Raw genomic sequence first — 27,993 nt, 5'->3', positions numbered from 1 at the left:
CTATTTTACATTCCTGACTCTTTCTCAGCAGAGCGAGAGAGAGAGATGTAGTCTTCAGCTGTTTAAATTAGTAACCAGTCCTGCTGTCTGAAAATGTAAGAGACAGCTGGAGCTAGTGGTTTGCCCTCAGGAAAGTTGCTTTCAGCCCAGGATAAAATGGGCCGATATCTGAGGACATGAGGACTGCAGTGGGATCCAGATGCGTCTCTAATCCACATGTATTCTGGCTTTTAGAATTGGTTTGCAAAGCAATCTCTTATTCTCTTCTAAACAGTCTAAAATAAGCTGAATTCTTCTGTCCACAACCAGGTATTGAACAGAGTATTGAACAAGAGGAAGGATTGAATAGATCATCTGCTGACCTGAGGATAAGAAAAACGCAGGTGAGTCTCTGTCCTGGTGAATCTTGGTTTGGGAGGATGGAGGTTGAGACAAGGTTTGCACACTAACGTGTCCCAGAAGGTGATGGAGGACAAAGGCTGCAGATATTCTGCCCAGAGCCCTGCAGAGCACTTCACAGGAATGGGGCAGATTGCTAGGTGTGTCTGCAAAAGAGTGTGCATGCTTTGTGCTCCCCCAGCTTACATGCCTGAAGCCCCAGCGTGATTCCTGTGATCTGTGTATGTAATATAATAAAGGGGTGTGTGCATCCAATTCCTCACATGCATGTACACATCAAGGCTTCTGTGTGGGTAACTCGGGTGTGTGGTTTTTTGCACACGTTTTGAAATATCTGGCCCAGTGGGATTTTATTGAACCAAGAAATAAACTATAGTACATGCACTTTGGGGACAGAAAGGTCCCTTTTGCAGTGTGTGCTAAACCTGGCTCCTCAGTGCACTTTAAAGAGCATGGAATGGTGCTCTGCAGGATCATAAGAGATGTCAAAACTGAATGACATTGTGGGGATGTTTATGCCCTAAAAGTGTTTATAATATAAACTTCTGGATTGCATTCTGCAGGCCCATAATCTGCTCCTGGAAATTTACTCTTTTCATGGGGCACCGCCCTGGCTGGCAGCCTGGGAAATAGCAGTGTTTGAATAGTTAAAACAATTCTATCTCCCATTGCAAAGGACTTCTTTGGTAACTGGCACCGTCTCTCAGTTAGCAGGTTTCTTACTGTATTGTCACAGCAATGCGGCAGTAAGTCCTACTTTATTAGCAAGCATTTTTCAAAGGAATAAGAGGAAATTGCTGTAAGTACATTAGAATCAAGCATTGTAAAAGTAAGTCAAATGCTGCCCTGGGTTCTATTAATGGAAGCACCAGGTGAAACAAGGGGAGTGATTATTTCCCCCTACTCAGCACCAGGGAGATCCAGGGCTCATGTTATATGTTCAGTTTTAGGCGCATGGACAGAGAGATTCCAGAGGTGAGCAACAGTAATGATAACTTAAGAGCAGAGAAAAGAAGAGGATATGTGGGGTGTTTGTCAAAGGGGGACACAGTGCTGGTCTACAGGACATCCATGGATATCCAGGCAATGCTTACATATTCCAGTAGTGGGCACCATAGTCAAATCTTTTACAGATCCGTAACGAGCTGTTCTGAGGAAGGTGTAGCACTAGAGGGCGCTGCCCCTGGGCAAGGTGTCTGTCAGGATATCTCCTGTACCAGAGAAGAGCAAATTGGAGATGGATATAAACTGGCCATCAACAGGGTTAGGTTCATGTCATGGAGTTTTAGGAGTAGTGCAGTGTACTAGACATTGGGGTACCCAGAATTGTAGTGGACTGATCCCCTGAATCATTTGAAATTGGACTGGGGAAAGCCCTGGGGAATATACGCTAGGGAACAATCCTTTGCCTGGCCAGTCCTACCTGGAGGAAGTGACATAGTGTGAGAAGCAATTATATTGGCTGTTTCACTGCCAATAAATCATTCCCATCTCTAACTTCTCTCAGGCCCTGTCTACACTGGCAGGTTTCTGCGCAGTAAAGCAGCTTTCTGCGGTGGAACTCCCGAGGTGCACACGCTGCCAAGCCACTTCGTGCGCAGAACCTGCACAGTGGCAGCGCTGTAAAAAACCACCCTGATGAGACGTGTACAGGTTTCTGTGCAGGGGCTACAGCGCCGCGGTGCCAGTGTAGACACCCTGGTCGATTACAGCGCTGCAGTTGGCCTCCGGGAGGTGTCCCACAATGCCTGTTCTCGCCTCTCTGGTCATCAGTTTGAACTCTACTGCCCTGCCCTCAGGTGACCAACCGTGAGCCCCACCCCTTAAATTTCTTGAGTATTTTGAAAGTCCCCTTCCTGTTTGCTCAGTGATGCGTGCAGTGGTCTCAACACATCTTTCCAGGTGGCCATGCCTGCTCCACACACCAGGCGCTCCCCCGCTTGGAGCAATGCCGAGCTGCTGGACCTCATCAGCATTTGGGTAGAGGACGCCAGTCCCAGCTGCACTCCAGCCGTAGGAATTATACCTACGGACAGATTTCATGATGCATGACAGAAAGGGGCCATGACTGGGACACACTGCAGTGCAGGGCCAAAGTGAAGGAGCTGCAGAACGCCCACCACAAGGTGCAGGAGGCAAACCACCGCTCCAGTGCTCAGCCACGAGCTGCTGGTTCTACAAAGAGCTGGATGTGATACTCGGTGGCAACCCCACCTCCACTGCGAAGGCCACTGTGGATACTTCGAGAGTGGACCGAGCCAGGAGGAGGAAATCTTGGACGAGGAGAGGGCGGGGGACCCAGAGGCAGAGGATGATTCGGAGGTCAGAGGTCAGAGATGCATGTCAGGTCAGAGGAGGCTAGCCAGTCACAGCTGTCGGAGCTTGGCGAAGTGCAAACAGGAGACGAGGCCCCTGGTAAGTGGCTTTGATTTTGGGAATCGCTGAAGTGAGTTGTTGGGGGCAGAAGGGTTGCAGAAAGCAGGCTTGTGCCTGTATGATGCGCATACCACCACATGCCTCATCTGAGCGGTGGAACAGAGACTTCATTGACTCCCTCACTTCATGGGAATCTGCCTCAGAGATCTCCACGAAACTCTCATGGAGATACTGGGCAATCCGCTGCTGTAGGTTCTTTGGCAGAGCCGCTTTGTTTCTTGCCCCATTAAGGGTAACTTTCCTGCACCACTCTACTGTCACTGGGGGAGGAGGGGAATCATTGCTGCACAAATAAGACGCATAAGGATAAGGGGGAGGGATAGCTCAGTGGTTTGAGCATTAGCCTGCTAAACCCAGAGTTGTGAGTTCAATCCTTGAGGGGGCCATTTAGGGATCTGGGGCAAAAATTGGGGATTGGTCCTGCTTTGAGCAGAGGGTTGGACTAGATGACCTCCTGAGGTCCCTTCCAACCCTGATATTCTATGATAAGGGCCAGGGCAGAAGCCGCAGTTTAAGAGAAGACCCTCCATTGATTCCCTGCTCACCCTTAGCAGCGAGATATCTTCCATAATGAACACAACCTGTGGAAAATGGGGGGACAGTAATGATTATAAGGCCCCCACTACAGTGCTGGCTCTCCCCAAGAGCCACATGCCCAGTGTGCAGTATGGTCCTGGAACACTGATTTCCCCTACCCCTGCGGTTACTCACCATTTTGGGGGTCTTGTGGCTCATGTGCGTTTGCCTGGGCTCAGCCAGTTAGTGACAGGTGTGTGAATCGTGGCTGTGTTTTAAATCACTGAATCAGTGGTCTGTGTGTTGCAAACAATACTGCTTCTGTAAAATGTTGCATTTTGGCTTCGCAGATATGACCTTGGGAGGCCAGCGTCCCTCTTGGTTATCGCCAGCTGAACGGCTACGCAGAATTAGAAAGAGGCCACGAAGAACTGAAGAGGACTTTCTGCGTGAGGTCATGATGCTCTCTGTGGCCGAAAAACAAGAATTGAAGGAGTGGCGGGACAGTGAGAAGAGGGACCGAAAGGAGAATGCGGTGCGCGAGAACGAAGCCACGGAGCAGCTATTAAAAGTTATGAAGTGCCAAGGTGCTACTAGCACTGCAAACAGCTCCGTGCCCGCCCTCCCCTGCAGCCCCTGTCGCAAAATGCTTTCCCATGTGCCCCCCAGACACCGCCAACACACTCTTGCATAGCCCTGCGGACTCCCAGCACCCACTGCACTCAACATCCGTCCCTCTGCAGGTTAGCCCTGCTGAAGTACAGTACCCGCTGCACTGTACTCCAAAGGACAAGGTTGCATATGATACCTAGACATACACAAATCTTTAACCATCCCGGGACCTCACCGCCTCCTGGGACCCTCCCTTCCCCCATCCTCCATAGTGCTGATGTGTTTTTTTGTTTGTCTCTTTCCTCTGGTTGTTTTTTAATACAATAATTGTTTTGGTTTGAAAGCAAACAGAGCCCTGCAAAGCAACAGGCAGTTTTCTTACACCTTCACAGGGCATCGTCTGCACCAGTCACCATCCCCCCCCAGCATTACAAGCGCTGCCCTCCTGAGCACAGCAACAAATACTAGTGGATTTCAGCTTCAAATTGCTGCCTCAAGGCATCCCTGATTCTTATGGACCCGCACTGCGCACCTCTAATAACCCTGGTCTCTGGCTGTTCAAAGTCAGCCTCCAGGCGCTGAGCCTCAGCGATCCAGCCCTAAGTGAAGCTTTCACCCTTCCCTTCACAAATATTATGGAGCATACAGTACGTGTCTATAAGCATTGGAATATTGTCATCGGCCAGATCCAGCCTCCCATATAGGCAGCGCCAGTGGGCCTTTAAATGGCCACAAGCACACTCCACAGTTATTCTGCATTTGGTCAGCCTGTTGTTGAACTGCTCCTTGCTGCTGTCAAGGTGCCCCATGTATGGCTTTATAAGCCACGGCATTAAGGGGTAGGCAGGGAATCACAGGATCACAATGGCATTTCAACCTCCCCTATGGTGATCTTCTGGTCCAGGAAGAAAGTTCCTGCTTGCAGCTTCCTGAACAGGCCAGCGTTCCAAAAGATGCCTGCGTAATGCACCTTTCCAGATCAGCCTGCGTTAATGTCCGTGAAACGCCCACGGTGATCCACAAACGCCTACAGAACCATGGAGAAATACTCCTTCCTATTAATGTACTTGCTGGCTAGGTGGTGTGGTGCCAGAATTGAAGTATGCATGCCATCTATCGCCCCTCTGCAGTTGGGGAAGCCCATTTGTGCAAAGCCATCCAGAATGTCACGCATGTTGCCCACAGTCACGGTCTTTCAGAGCAGGATGCAATTAATGGCCCTGCACACTTCCATCAACACGAGTTCAACGGTCAACTTTCCCACTCCAAACTGGTTAGCGACTGATCGATAGCAGTCGGGAGTAGCCTGCTTCCACAGTGCAATTGCCACATGCTTCTCCAATGACAGGGCAGCTCTCATTCTTGGGTCCTTGCGCCGCAGGACTGGGGGGAGTTCATCACAATCCCATGAATGTGGCTTTCCTCATCCGAAAATTCTGCAGCCACTGCTCGTCATCCCAGACCTGCATGACGATGTGATCCCACCACTCAGTGCTTGTTTCCCAAGCCCGAAAGTGGTGTTCCACTGTGGTCTGCACCTCTGTGAATGCCACAAGCAATCTCATGTCATAGCTACTACACGTGGCGAGATCAATGTCCAACTCCTCTGCCTTTGTAGTTTAAGGAATAACTCCACTGCCACTCGTGACGTGTTAGGGAGAGTGAGCAGCATATTGATCAACAGTGCGGGATCCGTTCCTGCAGACCGAAGAAGCAGAGCACGCAGTACACAAACCGTTGAAAGATGGCTCCAAATGTGGACAGAAGCACAGGGATTGTTGGTATGCAAAGCAATGCATCGCACGGCACTGGCACAGGACCCAGGATGCCCCATGACCCCCTTTGCCTTCCCACAACTCTTAGAGGTAGAAGAGGAAGAGATGCTCTGTGGGACAGCTGCCCAGAGTGCACTGCTCCAAATACCACTGCAAGTGCGAACATGCTATTGTGCAGACAGCTGACAGTGCGAACTCACAACAGCGGTTTCCCTTCAGCGCTCTCTGAGCGGCGCAGTAACTGCTGGCGATGTCACTCTGCCAGTGTAGACACACCCTGGCACTTTTTCCCTGGTAAAGTTATAAAAGTTCTTTAAGGGGCCCTGTTAAAGAAAACATGTTGGTTATATGCCCTTTGCTGCTGCTTTGAGATCCTACAGCAGGGGTTGGCAGCCTTTCAGAAGTGGTGTGCCGAGTCTTCATTTGTTCACTTTCATTGAAGGTTTCACGTGCCAGTCATACATTTGAACGTTTTTAGAAGGTCTCTCTCTCTAAGTCTATATATTCTATAACTAAACTATTGTCGTATGTAAAGTAAACAAGGTTTTCAAAATGTTTAAGAAGCTTCATTTAAAATTAAATTAAAATGCTGATCTTACGCCGCCGGCCCGCTCAGCCCGCTGCTGGCCTGGGGTTCCGTTCACCTAGGCCGGCAGAGGGCTGAGCGGGGCCTGCGGCCAGGACCCCGGCTGGCAAGGGGCTGGCGGCCGGGACCCCAGACTGGCAGTGGGCTGAGCGGCTCAGCCCGCTGCCGCTCAGCCCACTGCCGGTCTGGGGTTCAATCCGCCGGCTCCTGCCAGCCAGGGTCCCGGCTGCTGGCCCCGCTCAGCCCGCTGCCGGTCTGGGATCCCGGCCCTGCCCACACAGAGTGGGTACCTACCTTCTCCCAGGTTCTAGCCCATTCTCTTCCTCTCTCTCTGCACTGGGCTGAGGGTGCGAGTGCACTGAGCACAGGGCTGGGGGTGAAGGAGCAGGCTGGGGTTTGGGGTGCAGGGTCTGGCCAGGAGCTAGAATGAGGGAGGGGGCTCGGGGTTGGGGCAGGAGGTTTGGGTGTGAAGTGCTTACCTGGGCAGCTCACATTTGGTGCGAGGGGTGCAGGTAGGAATGGGGGGGTGCAGGAGCTCCCATTTGGTGCTCACGGTGGGGGTGAGAATGTGGGGGGTGCAAGAGTCAGGGCATGGGGTGGGGGGGCTGGGTATGTGTTGCGGGTGCTGGAGTCAGGGCTGGGGTCGTGGGGGGATGCAGAGGTCAGGGCAGGAGGCTGGGGTGTGTGAGGGGTGCAGAGATCAGGGTAGAGGGCTGGGTGTGTGTGGGGGGTGCAGGGATCAGGGCAGAGGGCTGGGTGTGTGTGGGGGGGTGCAGGGATCAGGGCAGGGGGCTGGGGTGTGTGGCGGGTGCAGGGCTCAGGGCAGGGGGCTGGGGTGTGTGGGGGGATGTAAGGTGCAGGGATCAGGGCAGAGGGCTGGGGTGTGTGGCGAGTGCAGGGATCAGGGCAGAGGGCTGGGAGGTGTGTGGCGGGTGCAGGGATCAGGGCAGAGGGCTGGGTGTGTGGCGGGTGCAGGGATCAGGGCAGGGGGCTGGGGTGTGCGGGGGGATGTGAAGTGCAGGGATCAGAGCAGAGGGCTGGGGTGTGCGGGGGGATGTGAAGTGCAGGGATCAGGGCAGAGGGCTGGGGTGTGCGGGGGGATGTAAAGTGCAGGGATCAGGGCAGAGGGCTGGGGTGTGGGCGGGATGTAAGGGTCAGGGCAGAGGGCTGGGAGGGTGGGCAGGGGTCACGGCAGGGGGCTGGAGGGGATATGCCCTGATTCCACCCCCCTTCCCCAAGGCCCCGTCCCCACCTCGTCTCCGCCTCCTCCCCGGAGCAGCGAGTGCCTGGTGCTCCGCTTCTCCCTCTCCCGCACAAGGGCCATCAGCTGATCGGGGGCAGGGAGGGAGAGGGGGAGGGGCAGGCACCCAGCAGGGGGGGGGAAGAGGCGGGGGAGAGGGGGAGGGGAGGAGGGGCAGGCACCCAGCAGGGTGGGGGAAGAGGCGGGGGAGGGGAGGAGGGGCAGTTTTAGGCCCTCTGCTGGTTTATCTTTCCCTGCAAGTCCTAAATGACTGGTAGATTCTTGCTGGGCTCTCGCCTCTTCATTCCCAGGAGAGATTCTGATTTTGGAGCAGCTCTCCATGAAGCCACTTCAGCTGTTTCTCGTTCTTTATATTCTTTCTCTCCTGAGCAACTGTAGTCGTAATCACTGCTAAGATTCCACAAGCGGCCTTCCTCTCGTTTGGACTTGTAAGAAGTCATTGCTTAGCCTGAGTCCCCCAAAATGTGCATTCTTGAAATCTAATTGCAGCACTGGTGGTGACTGCTGTGGGGGAGGTCACATCCCCTTGTGCTGCTGTGTCCTAGGAACCCATCACTTCATGCCTGTTAAGCCTGATGGTTCCAAGGGCTCAGATTTCCCATGTGTAGTTCTTGGTTATCACATTGCTCCCTGGGGCCTTCATTTGTTCAGTGCTCGAGGTGCCTTTTTCTGGTAAGTGCATGCTCGTTTAGGTGTATGCCTTGGGAAAGAGCATCAGCATGTCTTTGTCCTTTACATTCAGCATTCACTCCCTGTCTCTTCCTGAGGAGCCTCAGTATGCACCAGTTATCTCAGACTTGTTTCTTCAGGGATAAGGATATTTCGATGCAGTAGGATCCAGATGAATGACTCTGAAGGATCCCCCATCCTTGGGCCTGGAGCTTAGTAGGGTGTAAGGGGCTGCTGGCTCTCATGCACCCTGGCCTTATCCAGGAGGGAATATTTCACAAAGACCGTGATCTTCACTGGGCTAGTAACTGATTATGTAATCACTAGATAGTTTGCAGAGAGGGCTTACTCCACAGGTACGCCAGGAACAGCTTTGGAAAGTGGAGGAGCAGCATGGTGGGATCCCAGGTGCATTCTCTTTCACTGATTTCCTGCTCACATGTGCTCTCATTACAAGACACCTTTCCTAGCAGCCAGCACCTTACAAACTCCCTCTTTTTTCAGCCCAGGATCTCAGGCCTCAGTGACATCTGTGCACCCCCAAAGAGTTTTGTATGGTGGCAACTGACTGGAACTAAGGCTTTGTCTTCACTGCCAAGAGAAGGGCTATGTTTATCACAGGATAACTAATGCAGGTTAGCAGTTCCTGGGTAAAATTCCAGCATGTTTCCTGTAAGATATCTAGGCAAATCAGTGCTATACTCCCACCTGTGGTAGACCTCGCCTTACTATGTCATAGTAAAAACTACAGGGCTTTCTTTCCACTAAGGTTTATCGCTGGATAGCGAACATGCATTAATTCTCCCTCTGGAAAAAACAGCTTTTTTGTAGTGAAGCTTAAGTAAACAATTGTATTGATGATGGCCATGTTTCTCAAATGTGGTTACCATGGCTGCATGCAGGGCTTTTCTTGTGGCCACAGACTTCTGGGCAGTGATTGTGTGGGGAGAGGGGGAGCAGCAGCTCCTCCTCTGGGGCCGCCCAGAGGGGTTGGGCCCTGCCTCCATCTGGAAGCACAAATGCCGGAGGAGCAGACAGCCGGTGTGAGTTCCCCACCTTCTCGGGGATGGTGGAGCTCAGGCTTCCAGCTTCAGCACTGGGGTGGCAGGAGGCAGGCTCTGGCCATGGGCTCTGGCCGCATGGCGGCAGATTCCAGCCACTGGCTCCATCCCCCAGCCAGAGGGCTCGGCAGGCTCCATCCCCCAGTCCCTCACCCATCCACCTTATCACCCCCGGCCACTGCTGCCTCCCGACTCACCTCCCCATCCAAGGCTTAATTTGTCCCCTGGCTTGCCAGGCCTGAGTAAGTCTACTGTGATAAATGATATTTGTGTGTTTGTTAATATCACTTTTCACTGTCTCCCAGCTAGCTAACAAGTCTACTGTTGTGAAAAGTGATATTAACAAACATACAAATATCACTTTTCACAGCAGCAGACTTACTAGCTAGAAAGTCTAAAAAAAAAACAAAACACCCCAAAAAGCAAAAGAAACAACAACAGACAAGAACATGTAAAGCACCTTATTTGTGTTTCTATTCTGTTTAGGTCCAGTAAAGAATAGTGACAACTGTACATTATTTTTAGTATTGAATCTGCAAAAAAACCACCTACATAAATAAGTTACAATGATTTGGACATATGTTTGTGCCTATTTATTTGCTTTTCCGAAAGTTAATAAAGTATTTTAGGAAATATTGTCAGAGTGGCCACCAGCAAGAGTTGGTGGCCACATTCTGAGGCCACCAAAAAATTTGTTGTGAGAATCCCTAAGTAGACAACATGGAACTGACCCCACTTCCCTCTCCCGGCGCTGGGCCCGTCAGGCAGGGGTAATGGGGGTAGAATCCAGCTCCCTCTCCAATCACTGGGTCGGCCAGGCAAGGTTAATGGGATAGAATTCAGCTCCCTCTCCTGTCGCTGGGCCTGCTTCATAAAAATAAAACCTAGAAAAAACCTTCATCAGTGAAGTCAGTAACTCTGATTTTGGGCTGCTTACCCTTTTTCTGACTCCCTGAAACTGTTGCCACCATTGGTTTAGGTCACATCTTCCCAGCCTGGTCACCCCAACCAGTTCAGGAACTTAGCAGCTGCACTGGCTTTGCCCAGGGTAGGCAATAGCAGCCTTATCTGTGCATGGGCAGGGAGAGATTTTAATGTAGTGCTTCAGTGTAGCTGGGAACTTTGCTTCAGGCTCAGCCTCTTTGAAAGCCCCTTGCAGGGGAGGTGAAAGTGGTTTCAGTGTTTGGATTTGTCTCATTTCCTGTGTGAAACTGCTGCATTATGTCTGATAGTCCATTCTGCAGCTGGTGTCTAGTCAATAGAGCAGTGACATTAACTGATCGCTTCTGCAGAAGCAGCCTTCAGCATTGGACATAATGAATTCTGCCATGCTCTGTGCAGCTGTAGTAGGCTCTTGCCAGCTCCGTCCTGATTCAGTCTGGGAACTGCGCTGCACAAAACTGATTTAAAGCAAATGATTGAAAGGAATCCCTCCAGACCATGCTGCAGCTCCCACCTGCTGTGATGTTCATTGGAGCAGGACATAACAAGGCTCCCAACTTTTTCCACATCACAGCACTTCTGGCCTGACCCAGCCAGGGGTCTTGGGCACAGGGCAAAAGCTGCTGCTCGCCAGCTCGTGCATGCGGGAGGTAGTGAGCATCTTGTAGCAAAATCTTTCCATTATACAAATAACTGCCTGAAAATCAGGGAGAGGAAAATACAGAGGGCAGGAAAAAACCACAGACCCCATGATTTTAAGGCGGCTCCATCATTTTTGCTGCATTCTACAACATGCTGCTAATTCTAAGCTTGCTTTTAAAAAATTGGTTTCTGCCCTTTCCCATTACAAAGATACAGCTGCTACTATCAGTGTGCAGTAGCGCCCACAGACCCCAGCCTAGGTTAGAGCCCCACTGTGCTAGGCGCTGTGCGCATGCATCCTGAGAGACAGTCTCTGCCCTGAAGAGTTTGAAATCATACACGAACAAGCCAGACAAGGGCAGAGAAGGGAACTGTCCAGAGAGGGGCAGTGACACATCCAAGGTCAAAAAGTAGTTCACAGGGACAAGAATAGAAGCAAGATCTCTGACTTCCAGTCTAGTGCCCTACCCACTAGATTACACTGCCTTCCCACAGCTGTCACTCTGTGAGCTGCCTGTTAGAGCAGCCTTGTCAGGAATGCAAACAATTATCGGCCTACCTGGGAGTGCTCTGCTCCCCAACCCCTTCACATCCTAGCAGGGACAGTACCTGAAGCATGAGCACTTTCTTTTGTTCTCTCTTTAATAAAGACCTTCCCATGAATGCAGTAGGAAATGCAGGAGTGACGATTCCAGGCACTAAATGATCTTGGCCATGTTGTACCCATGGAGTATTTTCCAGCCCCAGTTTTGTGAGCATATATGTTCCTGTTTGTGGCATGAAATGCTTCTGATAAAACTAGAGATGGCCCCAAAAGGGAATGTCCTGGCCCAACCTTCCTGAATTCTGGGAGGGTTCAGATTTGTAACCCCAGAACTTAACTCAACTAATGAGAGGAAGGACAGCCGAGTGAGCAGGGCACTCACCAGACTTGGGAGACCTGGGATCTATTCCTTCTTCCACCACAGAGCTGTGTGACCTTGGGCCAGTCACTTAGTCTCTCTGGGCCTCCGTTCCCATCTGTACAATGGGGATAATGGCACTGCCCTGCTCCTGGGGGGTAAAGTGCTCTGATACTATGGTAATGGGGTCTGTATAAGTACTGGAGATCTGTTCGGGAGTTCAGGTCTCATCCAGAACCAGCAAGGGCTTGTTTTCTTGCCCCCCCCTTTGGCTGTGATTTTAGTACCAGTGTTCCACAAACCAGTGTGCTGCCGCTGCCAGAGGTAATACAGGCTTGTCGTTGTGAGAAAATTGTGCTCTTTTCCTAGACTGTACTGCTTTAGAAACCAGTTTAGTTAAACTGGGACAACCCCCATGTGTGGATGCTCTTGTCTCAGTTTAAACCATCTTATATCTATTCGGGTATTGTTTTGGTTTGGCTGAAACGATTTGGTGAATTTTACAAGAATCAGTTAAATGATTCAGTCAAACCCAAATCTAATTTTTGGCCAGACAGTTCCACCCAGCTCTACACATAATCTGAAATTAGAGCTGCAGCTACTTAACTCAATCAGTTTCTAAAGCAATTTCATTACATCAGTGCAACTTTGCTGTGTAGACCAGGCCCAAGACACTGTCAGTCTAGCACATTTTGAGCAAAGTACCCGGAGTTCCTGAGGCAGCCTTTCCTAGCAGAGCAAAGTGGGATCAGAGGAAAATGTGTGTACGTGTCTCATCCTAGATAATCCCCTTTATGTTCACTCTCAGGAAACTCCTGCTTTCGATCCTCATGTTCATTCCCTTCCTGCCATAAGGACCCTTGTTTAGAGTTATTTCTAGTCTTCAGGGAACTTCAGCACTTTGCCTATTGCTCCCAGGTTTGTCCTAGCCAAGGGCTGGGAGCATTTCCTGGTTCTGCCCTCCCAGTACGCTAGCATTTATACACCTTGTGCAGGCTCTTCCTGAGAGAGGTCTCTGGAACCCTAGCAGGAGCTTCTCAGAGGAGGCAGGTGCAGTGTTGTTCCCTTGTGTGTCGGTCTGGAGCGGAGTCTGAGAAACAAAGTCCTGTACATCAGGTGATGCCCCAGGGCTGCAGACCCTCATGTGTCTGTATTGAACATTACAGGTAGACAGAGCTGCATTCTCTCAGGCAGCAAGCTCCGAGTGGGTGATCTGAGGCTGTAACCTGGGGAAGAGCATGGTGGCCTTGCATCAGGCAGAGGGCACTGAGAACCTGCTGTGTCTGCACTGAGCCCCAGGTTCCGCCGTTCTCCTAGGGGGACAGCTCTAACATTTCTGTAGCATTTATTTTGATATTTAGCTCTTCGGACAGAATACCCTGTTAGGAGTGTAAAAACCCCCAGGTTTCAGAGTGGTAGCCGTGTTAGTCTGTATCAGCAGAAAGTAACAGAACGCCACTAGCCATCACCTTCAGCCCCCAACTAAAACCTCTCCAGCGCATCATCAAGGATCTACAACCTATCCTGAAGGACGACCCATCACTCTCACAGATCTTGGGAGACAGGCCAGTCCTTGCTTACAGACAGCCCCCCAACCTCAAGCAAATACTCACCAGCAACCACACAACAAAAACACTAACCCAGGAACCTATCCTTGCAACAAAGCCTGTTGCCAACTCTGTCCACATATCTATTCAAGGGACACCATCATAGGACCTAATCACATCAGCCACACTATCAGAGGCTCGTTCACCTGCACATCTACCAATGTGATATATGCCATCATGTGCCAGCAATGCCCCTCTGCCATGTACATTGGTCAAACTGGACAGTCTCTACGTAAAAGAATAAATGGTCACAAATCAGAAGTCAAGAATTATAACATTCAAAAACCAGTCGGAGAACACTTCAATTTCTTTGGTCACTCGATTACAGACCTAAATGTCACAATTATTCAACAAAAAAACTTCAAAAACAGACTCCAGCAAGAAACAACAGAACTGGAATTAATCTGCAAACTGGACACCATTAAATTAGTCTTGAATAAAGACTGGGAGTGGATGAGTCATTACACTAACTAAAAACTATTTCCCCATGCTAATTTTACCACTACTGTTATTCATACCTTCTTGTCAACTGTTGGAAATGGGCCATCCTGATTATCACTACAAAAGTTTTTTTTCTCCTGCTGATAATAGCCCACCTTAATCGATTGGTCTCGTTAAGAGTTGGTATGGCAACCCACATTTTTTCATGTTCTCTGTATATATAGATCTTCCTACTGATGAAGTGGGCTTTAGCCCACGAAAGCTTATGCTCAAATAAATGTGTTAGTCTCTAAGATGCCACAAGTACGCCTCGTTCTTTCTAAAAACCCTCAGTCACTTGGGTGTGATACCATGTGGCAAAGGGTCCCCCCTCCCCCTTCAGCATGTGTCCCATGAAGCCTGAAATGAATGCAGTGGGACAGATCCTCAGCTGGTGTACATTATTCACACTTACAGCAGCTCAGGATCTACCCTAGTGTTCCTCTGTGGTTTCCTTGTCAGTGTATAGCATAGCCACTGCCCTCAGTACAAATGCAGGAATAGGGCTTGTTCGTTTCGTATCTCTTTGTTGGCACAGCCCTGAGCGAAGCATAAAACATTATAATCACTTGGCATGTTATAGTGGGAGAGGCAGAGGGGATGAAGAGAGGGAGAGGTGATGGGCAAAGGAAAGAACTGTTCCTAACCAAACTCTAAGAATGTGACGGTTTTGAAGATGTCATGTTTGAAGGCAGCCCTAAATTCGGGATTGCTGCAAAATGGGCTGTAATTGCTATATGTATGCCCTTTCTATTCCTGCATTACATTGTCAGCATGAAAATAGTGATACACAATTATCTGAACTTAGTAAAACTTACTGGAGCCTACCCACCATTTTGTGCTCACCAACTTGAGACCAGGGAAGCATGAAAACTCCTGCTTGCAGGATCGATCCGCTTCATCCGAGGTGACTGATCAGCAATGAGTGCTCTTCCGTTTGAGCCTAAGGGTTTGGCTACACACAGATGTTGCACCAGTTTAACTAAAGGTGCAATATTAAACAAGTGCAACTTTGTGTGTGGACACTCAGAAACGTATTTAAACCTGGCTTATGTTTATAGGAGGAAGCTAATCGGATAAAAGCCAGATTTAAATTGATTTAAGATCTTGTCTACATTGGTTGTTTTCACTGGTTTAACTTAAATGGGTTTCAAAACTCAGTAGTTAAACCAGTACAAACCTGTGTGGACACTCTTATTCTGGTGTAGCTTAAACCTGTTCTGAGTTGTCTTCCACTAACCCTTAAACAACCCCTCTTAAACGAAAAAAATCTGTCCACATGGTTTGTAAACCATTTTAATTAAAAGTGCCTTAAGTTCATAAGTTCCCACATGGCAAACACAACTTTGATAATGGGCCCTAGCAGACAAAGCTATAACAAGATCCAATGGCTGGAAGCTGTCGCTAGACAAATCCAGACTAGAAATAAGGGGCAAATGTTTAACAGTAGAGGGTGATTAACTATTAGAACAACTCACAAAAGGATTCTCCATCACTGACCGTTTTTAAATCAAGTTTTTCTAGAGCACTGTAGTTTAAACAGGAATTCATTCAGAGAAGTTCTCTGGCCGGTGTTAGTCAGGAGGTCAGACTAGATGGTCACAATGGTCCCTTCTGGCTTTGAGAGCTATGAATTAACTGTTGCAAATGTGTGCTGTGGACAAGTCAGGGGCAAGCCCTGCTCCTGTGGGCTACACTAGGACCTGGGGCACTGGGTCACTCTAGCTTAGTCAGCAGTTGTGGGAAGTTCAATCAACACCGCATCAAATGTACTAAGCTGTCATGCTCCCGGTGATGGCTAGGAAGCCTACCAGATTCTGGTGGCCATTCTGACCTTCCAGGTTCTGTGGTTTGTAACTTTCAAAAACTCTTCTACTGACCACAGAGCATGGGTGCCACACTTCAAGCTGAAAGGGCTTTTGCGGGGGAGGGGTTGCCAGGGAATGGCCAGGGGGCAAAATTGGGTTGATAGTGGAAAATGAGACACCACCTTAAGCACTTAACTTCTGCCACTCTGCATAGCAAATGGAAATGTATCTTTAAGCTGGTCCCTACTGCCTCACTTATGATGTACTGATCAGAAGCTGGATTGTTGGGGCTACAGAGGAAGAAACATTTGAACTGCCTTGTGCATCAGTGATTCTTGGCCTTGTAGAGCTAGAGCAATAATGCAATAGCGCAGGGAGTTGTGGAAATTCAACTGCAGCATTTGCATGCTGACATGGTGTCATCCTGTCCTGATGCAAACATGGCAATGCACCAACCAGCTGTCAGGCCAGGATTATTGTGTTACCTTCTGTAGCTCCATTCCTCAAAACATTCTCTCACTCCCAGGGGGATGTGCTGAAGGATGTTTCTCCCTTTTCCCTCTCACCCTGCTCCTGTCTGCTTGAAAGGGTGGAGTGGAATTCTGGCTGCCTCAGTCGATGTGCTCAGCACTTCCTCTGCTCCCTTCTCTGTATCAGGCAACATGGGGAGCACTCCTGTGATCGGTGCTCCACTCGCTCTGCCTGAGGCTAAGCTCTGCTCTGACAGAGCCATGTGTTGTGTGGGGGGCTGGGCCAGTGGGTCGGGCACTATACTGGGACTCAGGAGATCTGGGTGCAGTTCCTGGCTCAGCCCCAGTGCTGCATGGTCACTAATCTGCTCAGCCTCCGTTCCCATATGTAACATGGGGGGCAGTGTTTCCCCACCTCCCAGGGTGCTGTGCGAGTCATCCTCAGTGCTTAGTGGTCCCACGTCTTCTTTCCGTGTTTTCTTTTTATTTATATGGCTATGGAACCTTTTACTATTGGTTTGAATTTACTTTCCAAGGTCCAACTTTGCTTGGCTTTTGGCAGTTCTCACTTTATCCCTACACTTTCTGACCTCCAAGAGGTAGCTTTCCTTGCTGATCCATCCCTTCTTCCATTCCTTGTAGCTTTCTGCTTTCTCTTAATCACCTCTTTGAGGTACTTGCTCATCCAGCTTGGTCTGCAACCCTTCCCTGAGAATTTTTCCCCTTGCTTGGAACACAGGCTTCAGGTAGCTTCTGCAACTTCGACTTAAAGTGATTCCAAGCCTCCTCCACATTCAGATCCTTGAGTTCTTCAGTCCAGTCCATTTGCCTCACTAATTCCCTTAAGTATTTTAAGTTTGCCCTTTTGAAATCAAGGCCCCTAGTTGCATATCTATTTTTGCTTATCCTTCAAGTTACTTTAAACTGAATTAGCTTGTGATCACTCTAACCAAGCTTGTCCCCTACAACCAGCTCTTCAATGAAGTCCTCACTGCTCACCAATACCAAATCTAAAATGGCATCACTTCTTGTTCGTTCAGCAAGTATTTGGTGACAAAAAATGTCAGCTGTCACATCCAGGAAAATCTGGGCCCTACTATTATTAGTAGCACTTGTCCTCCAATCTATAGCTGGGAAGTTAAAGTCTCCCATAATCTCACAGTTCCAACTAGTATTTATTTAATTAAAAACATTAAAGAGGTCTCTATCCCTATCCAAATTGGATCCTGGGGGTCTGTAGCACACCCCAAGCACTATCCCATCAGTCTACCTCATCACTGATATACAATGCTACTCCACCACCTTGCCTTTATTTCTGTCTTTCCTGAACAGCACATACCCTTCCATACCTGTACTCCAGTCATGACTACTATTCCACCATGTTTCTCCTATCCCTCTAATATCTGGTTTCACTTCCTGCACCAGTAGCTCTAGTTCCTCCATTTTGTTACCCAGGCTCCTTGCATTGGTGTACAAACTTCTTACCTGTTACTGTTTGGCTTTGCCAACATTCCTCGCCTTATTGGGTACAGTCATTCTACGGCCATTATCGCCTGACTGCTATCAGCACTATCCTTCCTCTTAATGCCCATTCTCCTACCCATTGCTGTTCCTTTCTGCATTGCTGCATCCTTTCTTATTTGATATTCTTCCCTCTCAATGTTAAAATCAGGAGTGGAGATTACATGAGCATCTCCCAACCATCTCCCCCGCTCTAGTCGTGTGAGACAGGTCTGAATCCAGCACCATTCTGAGTGGCTAAAACTGGGACATAACAGCTCTAATCCTGTCATTCATTCAGTAAAGCCATTTACTGCTTCCCCAAATCACAGAATCATAGAATATCAGGGTTGGAAGGGACCTCAGGAGGTCATCTAGTCCAACCCCCTGCTCAAAGCAGGACCAATCCCCAAATAAATCATCCCAGCCAGATCTTTGTCAAGTCTGACCTTAAAAACCTCAAAGGAAGGAGATTCCACCACCTCCCTTGGTACCGCATTCCAGTGCTTCACCATCCTCCTAGTGAAAAAGTTTTTCCTAATATCCAACCTAAACCTCCCCCACTGCAACTTGAGACCATTACTCCTTGTTCTGTCATCTGCTACCACTGAGAACAGTCTAGATCCATCCTCTTTGGAACCCCCTTTCAGGAAGTTGAAAGCAGCTGTCAGATCCGGCCTCATTCTTCTCTTCCTCAGAATAAACAATCCCAGTTCCCTCAGCCTCTCCTCATAAGTCATGTGCTCCAGCCCCCTAATCATTTTTGTTGCCCTCCGCTGGGCACTTTCCAATTTCTCCACATTCTTGTAGCACGGGGCCCAAAACTGGACACTGTACTCCAGATGAGGCCTCACCAATGCTGAATAGAGGGGAATGATCACGTCCCTCGATCTGCTGGCAATGCTCCCACTTATAGAGCCCAAAATGCCGTTAGCCTTCTTGGCTACAAGGGCATGCTGTTGACTCATATCCAGCTTCTGATCAACTGTAACCCCTAGGTCCTTTTCTGCACAACTGCTGCCTAGCCATTCGGTCCCTAGTCTGTAGTGGTGCATGGGATTCTTCCGTCCTAAGGCAGAACTCTGCACTTGTCCTTGTTGAACCTCATCAGATTTCTTTTGGCCCAGTCCTCCTATTTGTCTAGGTCCCTCTGTATCCTATACCTACCCTCCAGCATATCGACCACTCCTCCCAGTTTAGTGTCATTGGCAAACTTGCTGAGGGTGCAATCCACACCATCCTCCGGATCATTAATGAAGATATTGAACAAAACCGGACCCAGGACCGACCCTTGGGGCACTCCGCTTGATCCCAGCTGCCAACTAGACATGGAGCCATTGATCACTACCCGTTGAGCCCGATGATCTATCCAGCTTTATATCCACCTTATCGTCCATTCATCCAGCCCATACTTCTTTAACTTGCTGGCAAGAATACTGTGGGAGACCATGTCAAAAGCTTTGCTAAAGTCAAGGAACAACACGTCCACTGCTTTCCCCTCATCTGCAGAGCCAGTTATCTCATCACAGAAGGCAGTTAAGTTAGTCAGGCATGACTTTCCCTTGGTGAATCCATGCTGACTGTTCCTGATCACTTTCCTCTCCTCTAAGTGCTTCAAAATTGATTCCTTGAGGACCTGCTCCATGATTTTTCCAGGGACTGAGGTGAGGCTGACTGGCCTGTAGTTCCCCGGATCCTCCTTCTTCACTTTTTAAAAGATGGGCACTAAATTTGCCTTTTTGCAGTCATCCGGGACTTCCCCCGATCGCCATGAGTTTTCAAAGATAATGGCCAATGGCTCTGCAATCACATCCGCCAACTCCTTTAGCACTCTCGGATGCAGCGCATCGGCCCCATGGACCTGTGCTCGTCCAGCTTTTCTAAATAGTCCCAAACCACTTCTTTCTTCACAGAGGGCTGGTCACCTCCTCCCCATGCTGTGCTGCCCAGTGCAGTAGTCTGGGAGCTGACCTTGTTCGTGAAGACAAAGGCGAAAAGAGCATTGAGTACATGAACTTTTTCCACATCCTCTGTCATTAGGTTGCCTCCTCCATTCAGTAAGGGGCCCACACTTTCCTTGACCTTCCTTCTTCTTGTTTCTAACATACCTGTAGAAACCCTTCTTGTTACTCTTAACAAGCTAGCTGCAACTCCAAGTGTGATTTGGCCTTCCTGATTTCACTCCTCATGGTCACTGCTTCCCAGGTTCCCATCCACTTCTGCTTCCCCTACTAATTCTTCCCTGTTTGTGAGCAGCAGGTCGAGAAGAGCTCTGCCCCTAGTTGGTTCCTCCAGCACTTGCACCAGGAAATTGTCCCCTACACTTTCCAAAAACTTCCTGGATTTTCTGTGCACCGCAGTATTGCTCTCCCAGCAGATATCAGGGTGATTGAAGTCTCCCATGAGAACCAGGGCCTGCGACCTAGTAACTTGCGTGAGTTGCCGGAAGAAAGCCTCGTCCTCCTCATCCCCCTGGTCCGGTGGTCTATAGCAGACTCCCACCACGACATCACCCTTGTTGCTCACACTTCTAAACTTAATCCAGAGACTCTCAGGTTTTTCTGCAGTTTCATACCGGAGCTCTGAGCAGTCATACTGCTCCCTTACATACACTGCAACTCCCCCACCTTTTCTGCCCTGCCTGTCCTTCCTGAACAGTTTATATCCGTCCATGACAGTACGCCAGTCATGTGAGTTATCCCACCAAGTCTCTGTTATTCCAATCACATCATAATTCCTTGACTCTGCCAGGACTCCCTGCTTGTTTCCCAGGCTTCTTGCATTTGTGTATAGGCACTTAAGATAACTTGCTGACCTTCCTGCTTTCTCAGTATGAGGCAGGAATCCTCTCCTCTTGCGCTCTCCTGCTCGTGCTTCTTCCTGGTATCCCACTTCCCCACTTGCCTCAGGGCTTTGGTCTCCCTCTCCCAGTGAACCTAGTTTAAAGCCCTTCTCACTAGGTTAGCCAGCCTGTTTGCGAAGATGCTCTTCCCTTTCTTCATTAGGTGGAGCCTGTCTCTGCCTAGCACTCCTTCTTCTTGGAACACCATCCCATGGTCAAAGAATCCAAAGCCTTCTCTCCGACACCACCTGCGTAGCCATTCGTTGACTTCCACAATTCGACGGTCTCTACCTGGGCCTTTTTCTTCCACAGGGAAGAAGGACAAGAACACCACTTGCACCTCAAACTCCTTTATCCTTCTTCCCAGAGCCACGTAGTCTGCAGCAATCCGCTCAAGGTCATTCTTGGCAGTATCATTGGTGCCCACATGGAGAAGCATCTGAGGGCTTGATGAGTCTCAGCAGTCTCTCCGTCACATCATGAATCCTCGCTCCTGGCAAGCAGCAGACTTCTCAGTTTTCCTGGTTGGGATGGCAGATAGATGACTCAGTCCCCCTTAGGAGGGAGTCTCCGACCACCACCACCCGCCTCCTTCTCTTGGGAGTGATGGTCGTGGAACCCCCATCCCTAGGACAGTGCATCTCATGCCTTCCAATCGGAGGAGTCTCCTTCTGTTCCCTTCCCTCAGATGTATCAACTAGTCCACTCTCTGCATTAGTACCTGTGGAGAGAACATGAAAGTGGTTGCTTACCTGTATCTGCGTTGCTGGTACATGGATTATCCTCTTTCTTCTTCTAGGGGGTCACATGCTGCCAATTTTCTTCACCGTCCTCCTGTCCCCGCTGTGCAACCTGCTCTGAATCTTCAGAATGTTGTGTCCACAGAAGCATATCCTGACGTCTGTCCAGGAAATCTTCAGTTTCTCTTATGCAATCCAGGGTCGATACTTGTTTCTACAGATCTTGAACCTTCTCTTCCAATATGGAGACCAGCTTGCACTTTGTACAGACAACGTCATTTCTGTCCTGTGGAAGAAAGACAAACATGGCACATCCAGTGCAGGTCACAACAGCTGATCACTCACCATCCATATTACCTTCCTTCTAAGACAGGGATCTCAAACTCAAATCACCATGAGGACTGGTACATTAGCCCGAGGGCCACATCACTGAAACCTTTTCATACAATGGTACAAAAGTATAGTCAAAAATGAAAAAAATGAAGAGTAATATAGTATGCTATTAAAAGTCAATGTATTAACTTTTTTAAAATTGTAATGCAAAGAGGGGTTTTAATAAAATATAAACACATGTAACTATTCCTTATGTGGTCAGTAACACTGATGATGATCTACACCAACAGTCTATCAACATAGCTGTAATGGCAGGAACTTTTTAAAGTAACTATTCATACAAAATACTTTGCCACTTTTAACAAACATTCTTCCCAACTACTCACAGCAAGAATCATACATGCTGAACTTCATACCTCAGACTGCTGGTCTAGTCCATGAGGCCCCACCCCTTCCCTGCCCTTATTCCAACCCCTTCCCCAAATCCCCGCCCCGGCTCTGCCTCTTCTCCACCTCCTCCCCTGAGCGTGCCACGTCCCCATTCCCCCCTCCCCCTGGAAAGTCCTAAGCACCGCCAAACAGCTGTTTGACGGCGGAAAACACTGGGAGGTAGGCAGAAGAGCGGAGATGCGCTGTGCTCGGGAGGGTGAGGAGAGGGGGCGGGGGATGTGGGGAGCTTGGCTGCTGGTGGAGTCGGCTCCTATGGCGGGCCGCGTGTTTGAGACCCCTGTTCTAAGAGCTTCCTCAGCTGTTGCAGTAACTATTCAGAGAAACCTGCAAGATGAAAGCCTCAATGGGAGTGCAGAGTTTGAAACCTCCTTCCCAAAAGTTGAGGGGTGTTCAGATCTGGGGTTCTGGTTCTGACCCATTTCTAATGCTCTAGTAACATTGGTGACTCCTGTAAATTACAGGGGGAACTCCAGGTGGGAGACCCAAGTTTGTCATATTTGTATCATTAATCAATTACATTCAGTGCTTTCTCCTTTTCTCCCTTCTCCTCCTCTCTTCTCTGCACACATTTCTCTCCCCTCTCCTTTTCCTGTTTATCTCTCTCCATGTTTTCTTCATTGCTCCCTGGTTCTTCTCCTTCAGTCTTTCTCCATGTACAGATGAGTAAATCATTTGCAGGAGGTGATGTATTGAGCTACTGGAACCTCCCTTTCTGCTTGTGGGATGTCCATGAGCCAAACAGTTTCCTCCAATTTATTTATGATTGACTTTAAATCTCTGATTGAGTGCAAGTAGTTCTCTGCAATTACTCAACAGTCACCGTTCAGGCTGGGTGTGTTAATTGTGATTGTCAAACAAGTCACCTGGTATTTCGTGTTACCTGACTGAATGTGTGTGCAAGCAGTTCCTGCACAACATGTTCATGTAAAATTTGGTTTCCACAGATGCTTGTGCACAGAGCTTTGAAATTTGCTTCTTGTGAAAGCTCAGTCACTGGCATGTTGGCAGAAAGCAATCACAAAAGGGGCACAAACATGCTGGATGTGAATTCATTTAGCAATTTGACTTGGTCTTCCTAGAATACATTTGGGGCTATTTGCCCAGCTCTGGTTATTAGCTAGGTATCTAAGGCCATGTCTACACTACAAAAGTACTCCAATGTTACAGAAGTCGATTTTTGGGAACAGATTGTGTAAAGGCGAGTGCATGCATCCACACTAAGCACATTAATTTGGCGGTGTGTGTTCACAGTACCGAGGCTAGCGTCGATATTCCGAGCGGTGCACTGTGGGTAGCTATCCCACAGTTGCCGCAGTCCCCGCTGCCCATTGGAAATCTGGGCTGAGCTCCCAATGCCTGATGGGGCCAAAAATTTGTCATGGGTGGTTATGGGTAAATGTCGTCAGTTAACCCTCCCTCCCTCCCACCGTGAAAGCAACAGCAGACAATCATTTTGTGCCCTTTTCCCTGGATTGCCCGAGCAGATGCCATAGCACGGCAAGCATGGAGCCCGTTCAGCTCACCGCAGCAGTTATGATAATTGTAAACACCTCGCGCATTATTGTGCAGTTTATGCAGAACCAGCACCTGAAAAACCAGGCAAGGAGGTGACGGCAGCGCAGTGATGAGGACATGAACACAGATTTCTCTAAAACCGCGGTCCCCAGCAATTTGGAGATCATGGTGTTACTGGGGCAGGCTCATGCCGTGGAATGCCGATTCTGGGCCCGGGAAACAAGCACAGAGTGGTGGGACTGCATTTTGTTGCAGGTTTGGGATGATTCCCAGTGGCTCCAAAACTTTTGCATGCGTAAGGGCACTTTCATGGAACTTTGTGACTTGCTTTCCCCTTCCCTGAAGCGCAAGAATACCAAAATGAGAGCACCACGGTGTATGTGGCTTTTGGAGGGGGGTGAGGGGGTGAGAGAACCTGGATTCCTGCAGGAAATGGCCCACCTTGATTATCATACACATTGTGAAGAGAGTGGTCACTTTGGATGGGCTATTACCAGCAAGAGAATGAGTTTGTCTGTGGGGGGGCGGAGGGTGAGAAAACCTGGATTTGTGCTGGAAATGGCCCATCTTGATGATCACTTTAGATCAGCTATTACCAGCAGGAGAGTGGGGTGGGAGGAGGTATTGTTTCATGGTGTCTGTGTATATAATAATGTCTTCTGCAATTTCCACAGTATGCATCCGATGAAGTGAGCTGTAGCTCACGAAAGCTCATGCTCAAATAAATTGGTTAGTCTCTAAGGTGCCACAAGTCCTCCTTTTTTTTATAAAAATAGGGAGATAACTCACAAGGTAGCCCGGGTGGGGTGTGGGAGGAAGGTAGGAGGGAAGGAAAAGGCCACTTTAAAACTTCTTGAATGACCGCCTTCTGTTGCTTGGGCTGTCCACTGGGGTGGAGTGGTTGGGTGCCCGAAGCCTCCCCGCCCCGCATTCTTGGGCGTCTGGGTGAGGAGGCTATGGAACTTGGGGAGGAGGGAGGGCGGTTAAGCAGGGGCTGCAGCATCAGTCTGTGATCCTGCTGCCGTTCATGAACCTCCACTAGACGCCGGAGCATAGAATCATAGAATCATAGAATATCAGGGTTGGAAGGGACCCCAGAAGGTCATCTAGTCCAACCCCCTGGTCGAAGCAGGACCAATTCCCAGTTAAATCATCCCAGCCAGGGCTTTGTCAAGCCTGACCTTAAAAACCTCTAAGGAAGGAGATTCTACCACCTCCCTAGGTAACGCATTCCAGTGTTTCACCACCCTCTTAGTGAAAAAGTTTTTCCTAATATCCAATCTAAACCTCCCCCATTGCAACTTGAGACCATTACTCCTCGTTCTGTCATCTGCTACCATTGAGAACAGTCTAGAGCCATCCTCTTTGGAACCCCCTTTCAGGTAGTTGAAAGCAGCTGTCAAATCCCCCCTCATTCTTCTCTTCTGCAGACTAAACAATCCCAGCTCCGTCAGCCTCTCCTCATAAGTCATGTGCTTTAGACCCCTAATCATTTTTGTTGCCCTTCGCTGGACTCTCTCCAATTTATCCACATCCTTCTTGTAGTGTGGGGCCCAAAACTGGACACAGTACTCCAGATGAGGCCTCACCAGTGTCGAATAGAGGGGAACGATCACGTCCCTCGATCTGCTTGCTATGCCCCTACTTATACATCCCAAAATGCCATTGGCCTTCTTGGCAACAAGGGCACACTGCTGACTCATATCCAGCTTCTCGTCCACTGTCACCCCTAGGTCCTTTTCCGCAGAACTGCTGCCTAGCCATTCGGTCCCTAGTCTGTAGCGGTGCATTGGATTCTTCCATCCTAAGTGCAGGACCCTGCACTTATCCTTATTGAACCTCATCAGATTTCTTTTGGCCCAATCCTCCAATTTGTCTAGGTCCTTCTGTATCCTATCCCTCCCCTCCAGCGTATCTACCACTCCTCCCAGTTTAGTATCATCCGCAAATTTGCTGAGAGTGCAATCCACACCATCCTCCAGATCATTTATGAAGATATTGAACAAAACCGGCCCCAGGACCGACCCCTGGGGCACTCCACTTGACACCGGCTGCCAACTAGACATGGAGCCATTGATCACTACCCGTTGAGCCCGACAATCTAGCCAACTTTCTACCCACCTTATAGTGCATTCATCCAGCCCATACTTCCTTAACTTGCTGACAAGAATACTGTGGGAGACCGTGTCAAAAGCTTTGCTAAAGTCAAGAAACAATACGTCCACTGCTTTCCCTTCATCCACAGAACCAGTAATCTCATCATAAAAGGCGATTAGATTAGTCAGGCATGACCTTCCCTTGGTGAATCCATGCTGACTGTTCCTGATCACTTTCCTCTCATGTAAGTGCTTCAGGATTGATTCTTTGAGGACCTGCTCCATGATTTTTCCAGGGACTGAGGTGAGGCTGACTGGCCTGTAGTTCCCAGGATCCTCCTTCTTCCCTTTTTTAAAGATTGGCACTACATTAGCCTTTTTCCAGTCATCCGGGACTTCCCCCGTTCGCCACGAGTTTTCAAAGATAATGGCCAAGGGCTCTGCAATCACAGCCGCCAATTCCTTCAGCACTCTCGGATGCAACTCGTCCGGCCCCATGGACTTGTGCACGTCCAGCTTTTCTAAATAGTCCCTAACCACCTCTATCTCCACAGAGGGCTGGCCATCTCTTCCCCATTTTGTGATGCCCAGCGCAGCAGTCTGGGAGCTGACCTTGTTAGTGAAAACAGAGGCAAAAAAAGCATTGAGTACATTAGCTTTTTCCACATCCTCTGTCACTAGGTTGCCTCCCTCATTCAGTAAGGGGCCCACACTTTCCTTGGCTTTCTTCTTGTTGCCAACATACCTGAAGAAACCCTTCTTGTTACTCTTGACATCTCTTGCTAGCTGCAGCTCCAGGTGCGATTTGGCCCTCCTGATATCTTTCCTACATGCCCGAGCAATATTTTTATACTCTTCCCTGGTTATATGTCCAACCTTCCACTTCTTGTAAGCTTCTTTTTTATGTTTAAGATCCGCTAGGATTTCACCATTAAGCCAAGCTGGTCGCCTGCCATATTTACTATTCTTTCGACTCATCGGGATGGTTTGTCCCTGTAACCTCAACAGGGATTCCTTGAAATACAGCCAGCTCTCCTGGACTCCCTTCCCCTTCATGTTAGTCCCCCAGGGGATCCTGGCCATCTGTTCCCTGAGGGAGTCGAAGTCTGCTTTCCTGAAGTCCAGGGTCCGTATCCTGCTGCTTACCTTTCTTCCCTGCGTCAGGATCTTGAACTCAACCAACTCATGGTCACTGCCTCCCAGATTCCCATCCACTTTTGCTTCCCCCACTAATTCTACCCGGTTTGTGAGCAGCAGGTCAAGAAAAGCGCCCCCCCTAGTTGGCTCCCCTAGCACTTGCGCCAGGAAATTGTCCCCTACGCTTTCCAAAAACTTCCTGGATTGTCTATGCACCGCTGTATTGCTCTCCCAGCAGATATCAGGAAAATTAAAGTCACCCATGAGAATCAGGGCATGCGATCTAGTAGCTTCCGTGAGTTGCCGGAAGAAAGCCTCATCCACCTCATCCCCCTGGTCCGGTGGTCTATAGCAGACTCCCACCACGACATCACTCTTGTTGCTCACACTTCTAAACTTAATCCAGAGACACTCAGGTTTTTCCACAGTTTCATACCGGAGCTCTGAGCAGTCATACTGCTCCCTTACATACAGTGCTACTCCCCCACCTTTTCTGCCCTGCCTGTCCTTCCTGAACAGTTTATAACCATCCATGACAGTACTCCAGTCATGTGAGTTATCCCACCAAGTCTCTGTTATTCCAATCACGTCATAGTTCCTTGACATCACCAGGACCTCCAGTTCTCCCTGCTTGTTTCCAAGGCTTTGTGCATTTGTATATAAGCACTTGAGATAACCTGTTGATCGCCCCTCATTCCCAGCATGTCCGTTTGATCCCGCAGTAGCCGTAGCGTTGCCTCATGCCTCCTCTGACCTTCCCGATGGCACCTCTCCTCACATTCATCAGCCACTGTCCTGTACTCTGCTATTGTGTCCCTCCACACAGCTCTGTCAGTGCTGGACGACTGCATGAGCTCAGAGAACATTTCATCGCGCGTGCATTTTTTTCGCTGCTTTATCTGAGATAGCCTTTGGGACGGAGGAGGGAGGCTTGAAACATTTGCAGCTGCTGGAGGAAAAAAAGGGAGTGAAGTATTTTAAAAGATACACTTTACAGAACAATGGCTATACTCTTTCACGGTGAACAACACTATTCACACTACATAGCACCTGTGATTTTGGTACAAGGTCGCATTTTGCATCTTTTATTGAGTGCCTGCGGCTTTGGTGTTAGAGATCACACTCGCAGTGCTGGGCAACAGAATTCGGCTTGCAGGCGGCCATGGTAAGCCATAGTCTTTCGGCTTCTGCAACCTTCATAACAGCAGCGCCCT

At 49.2% G+C, this 27,993-nt stretch overlaps 1 protein-coding gene across 3 annotated transcripts in view; it reads left to right on the top strand.

The window, feature by feature from the left end:
- STX1A (syntaxin 1A) overlaps window positions 1–27,993 on the top strand; it is a 329,962-nt gene that overhangs the window by 241,778 nt on the left and 60,191 nt on the right. For all 3 annotated transcript variants that reach the window (XR_006286303.1, XM_037880295.2, XM_043531075.1), the window contains exon 5: window positions 310–383. Coding sequence is in view for 2 of the 3 variants with exons in the window: in XM_037880295.2 (XP_037736223.1) it covers window positions 310–383 (74 nt within the window). In the remaining variant the exon portion in view is untranslated. The remainder of the gene's footprint in view (window positions 1–309; window positions 384–27,993) is intronic.

This window comes from Chelonia mydas, chromosome 17 (genome assembly GCF_015237465.2).
Source record: "Chelonia mydas isolate rCheMyd1 chromosome 17, rCheMyd1.pri.v2, whole genome shotgun sequence".
Taxonomy (NCBI): Eukaryota; Metazoa; Chordata; order Testudines; family Cheloniidae; genus Chelonia; species Chelonia mydas.
This window is presented reverse-complemented; position numbering and strand designations above follow the sequence as displayed.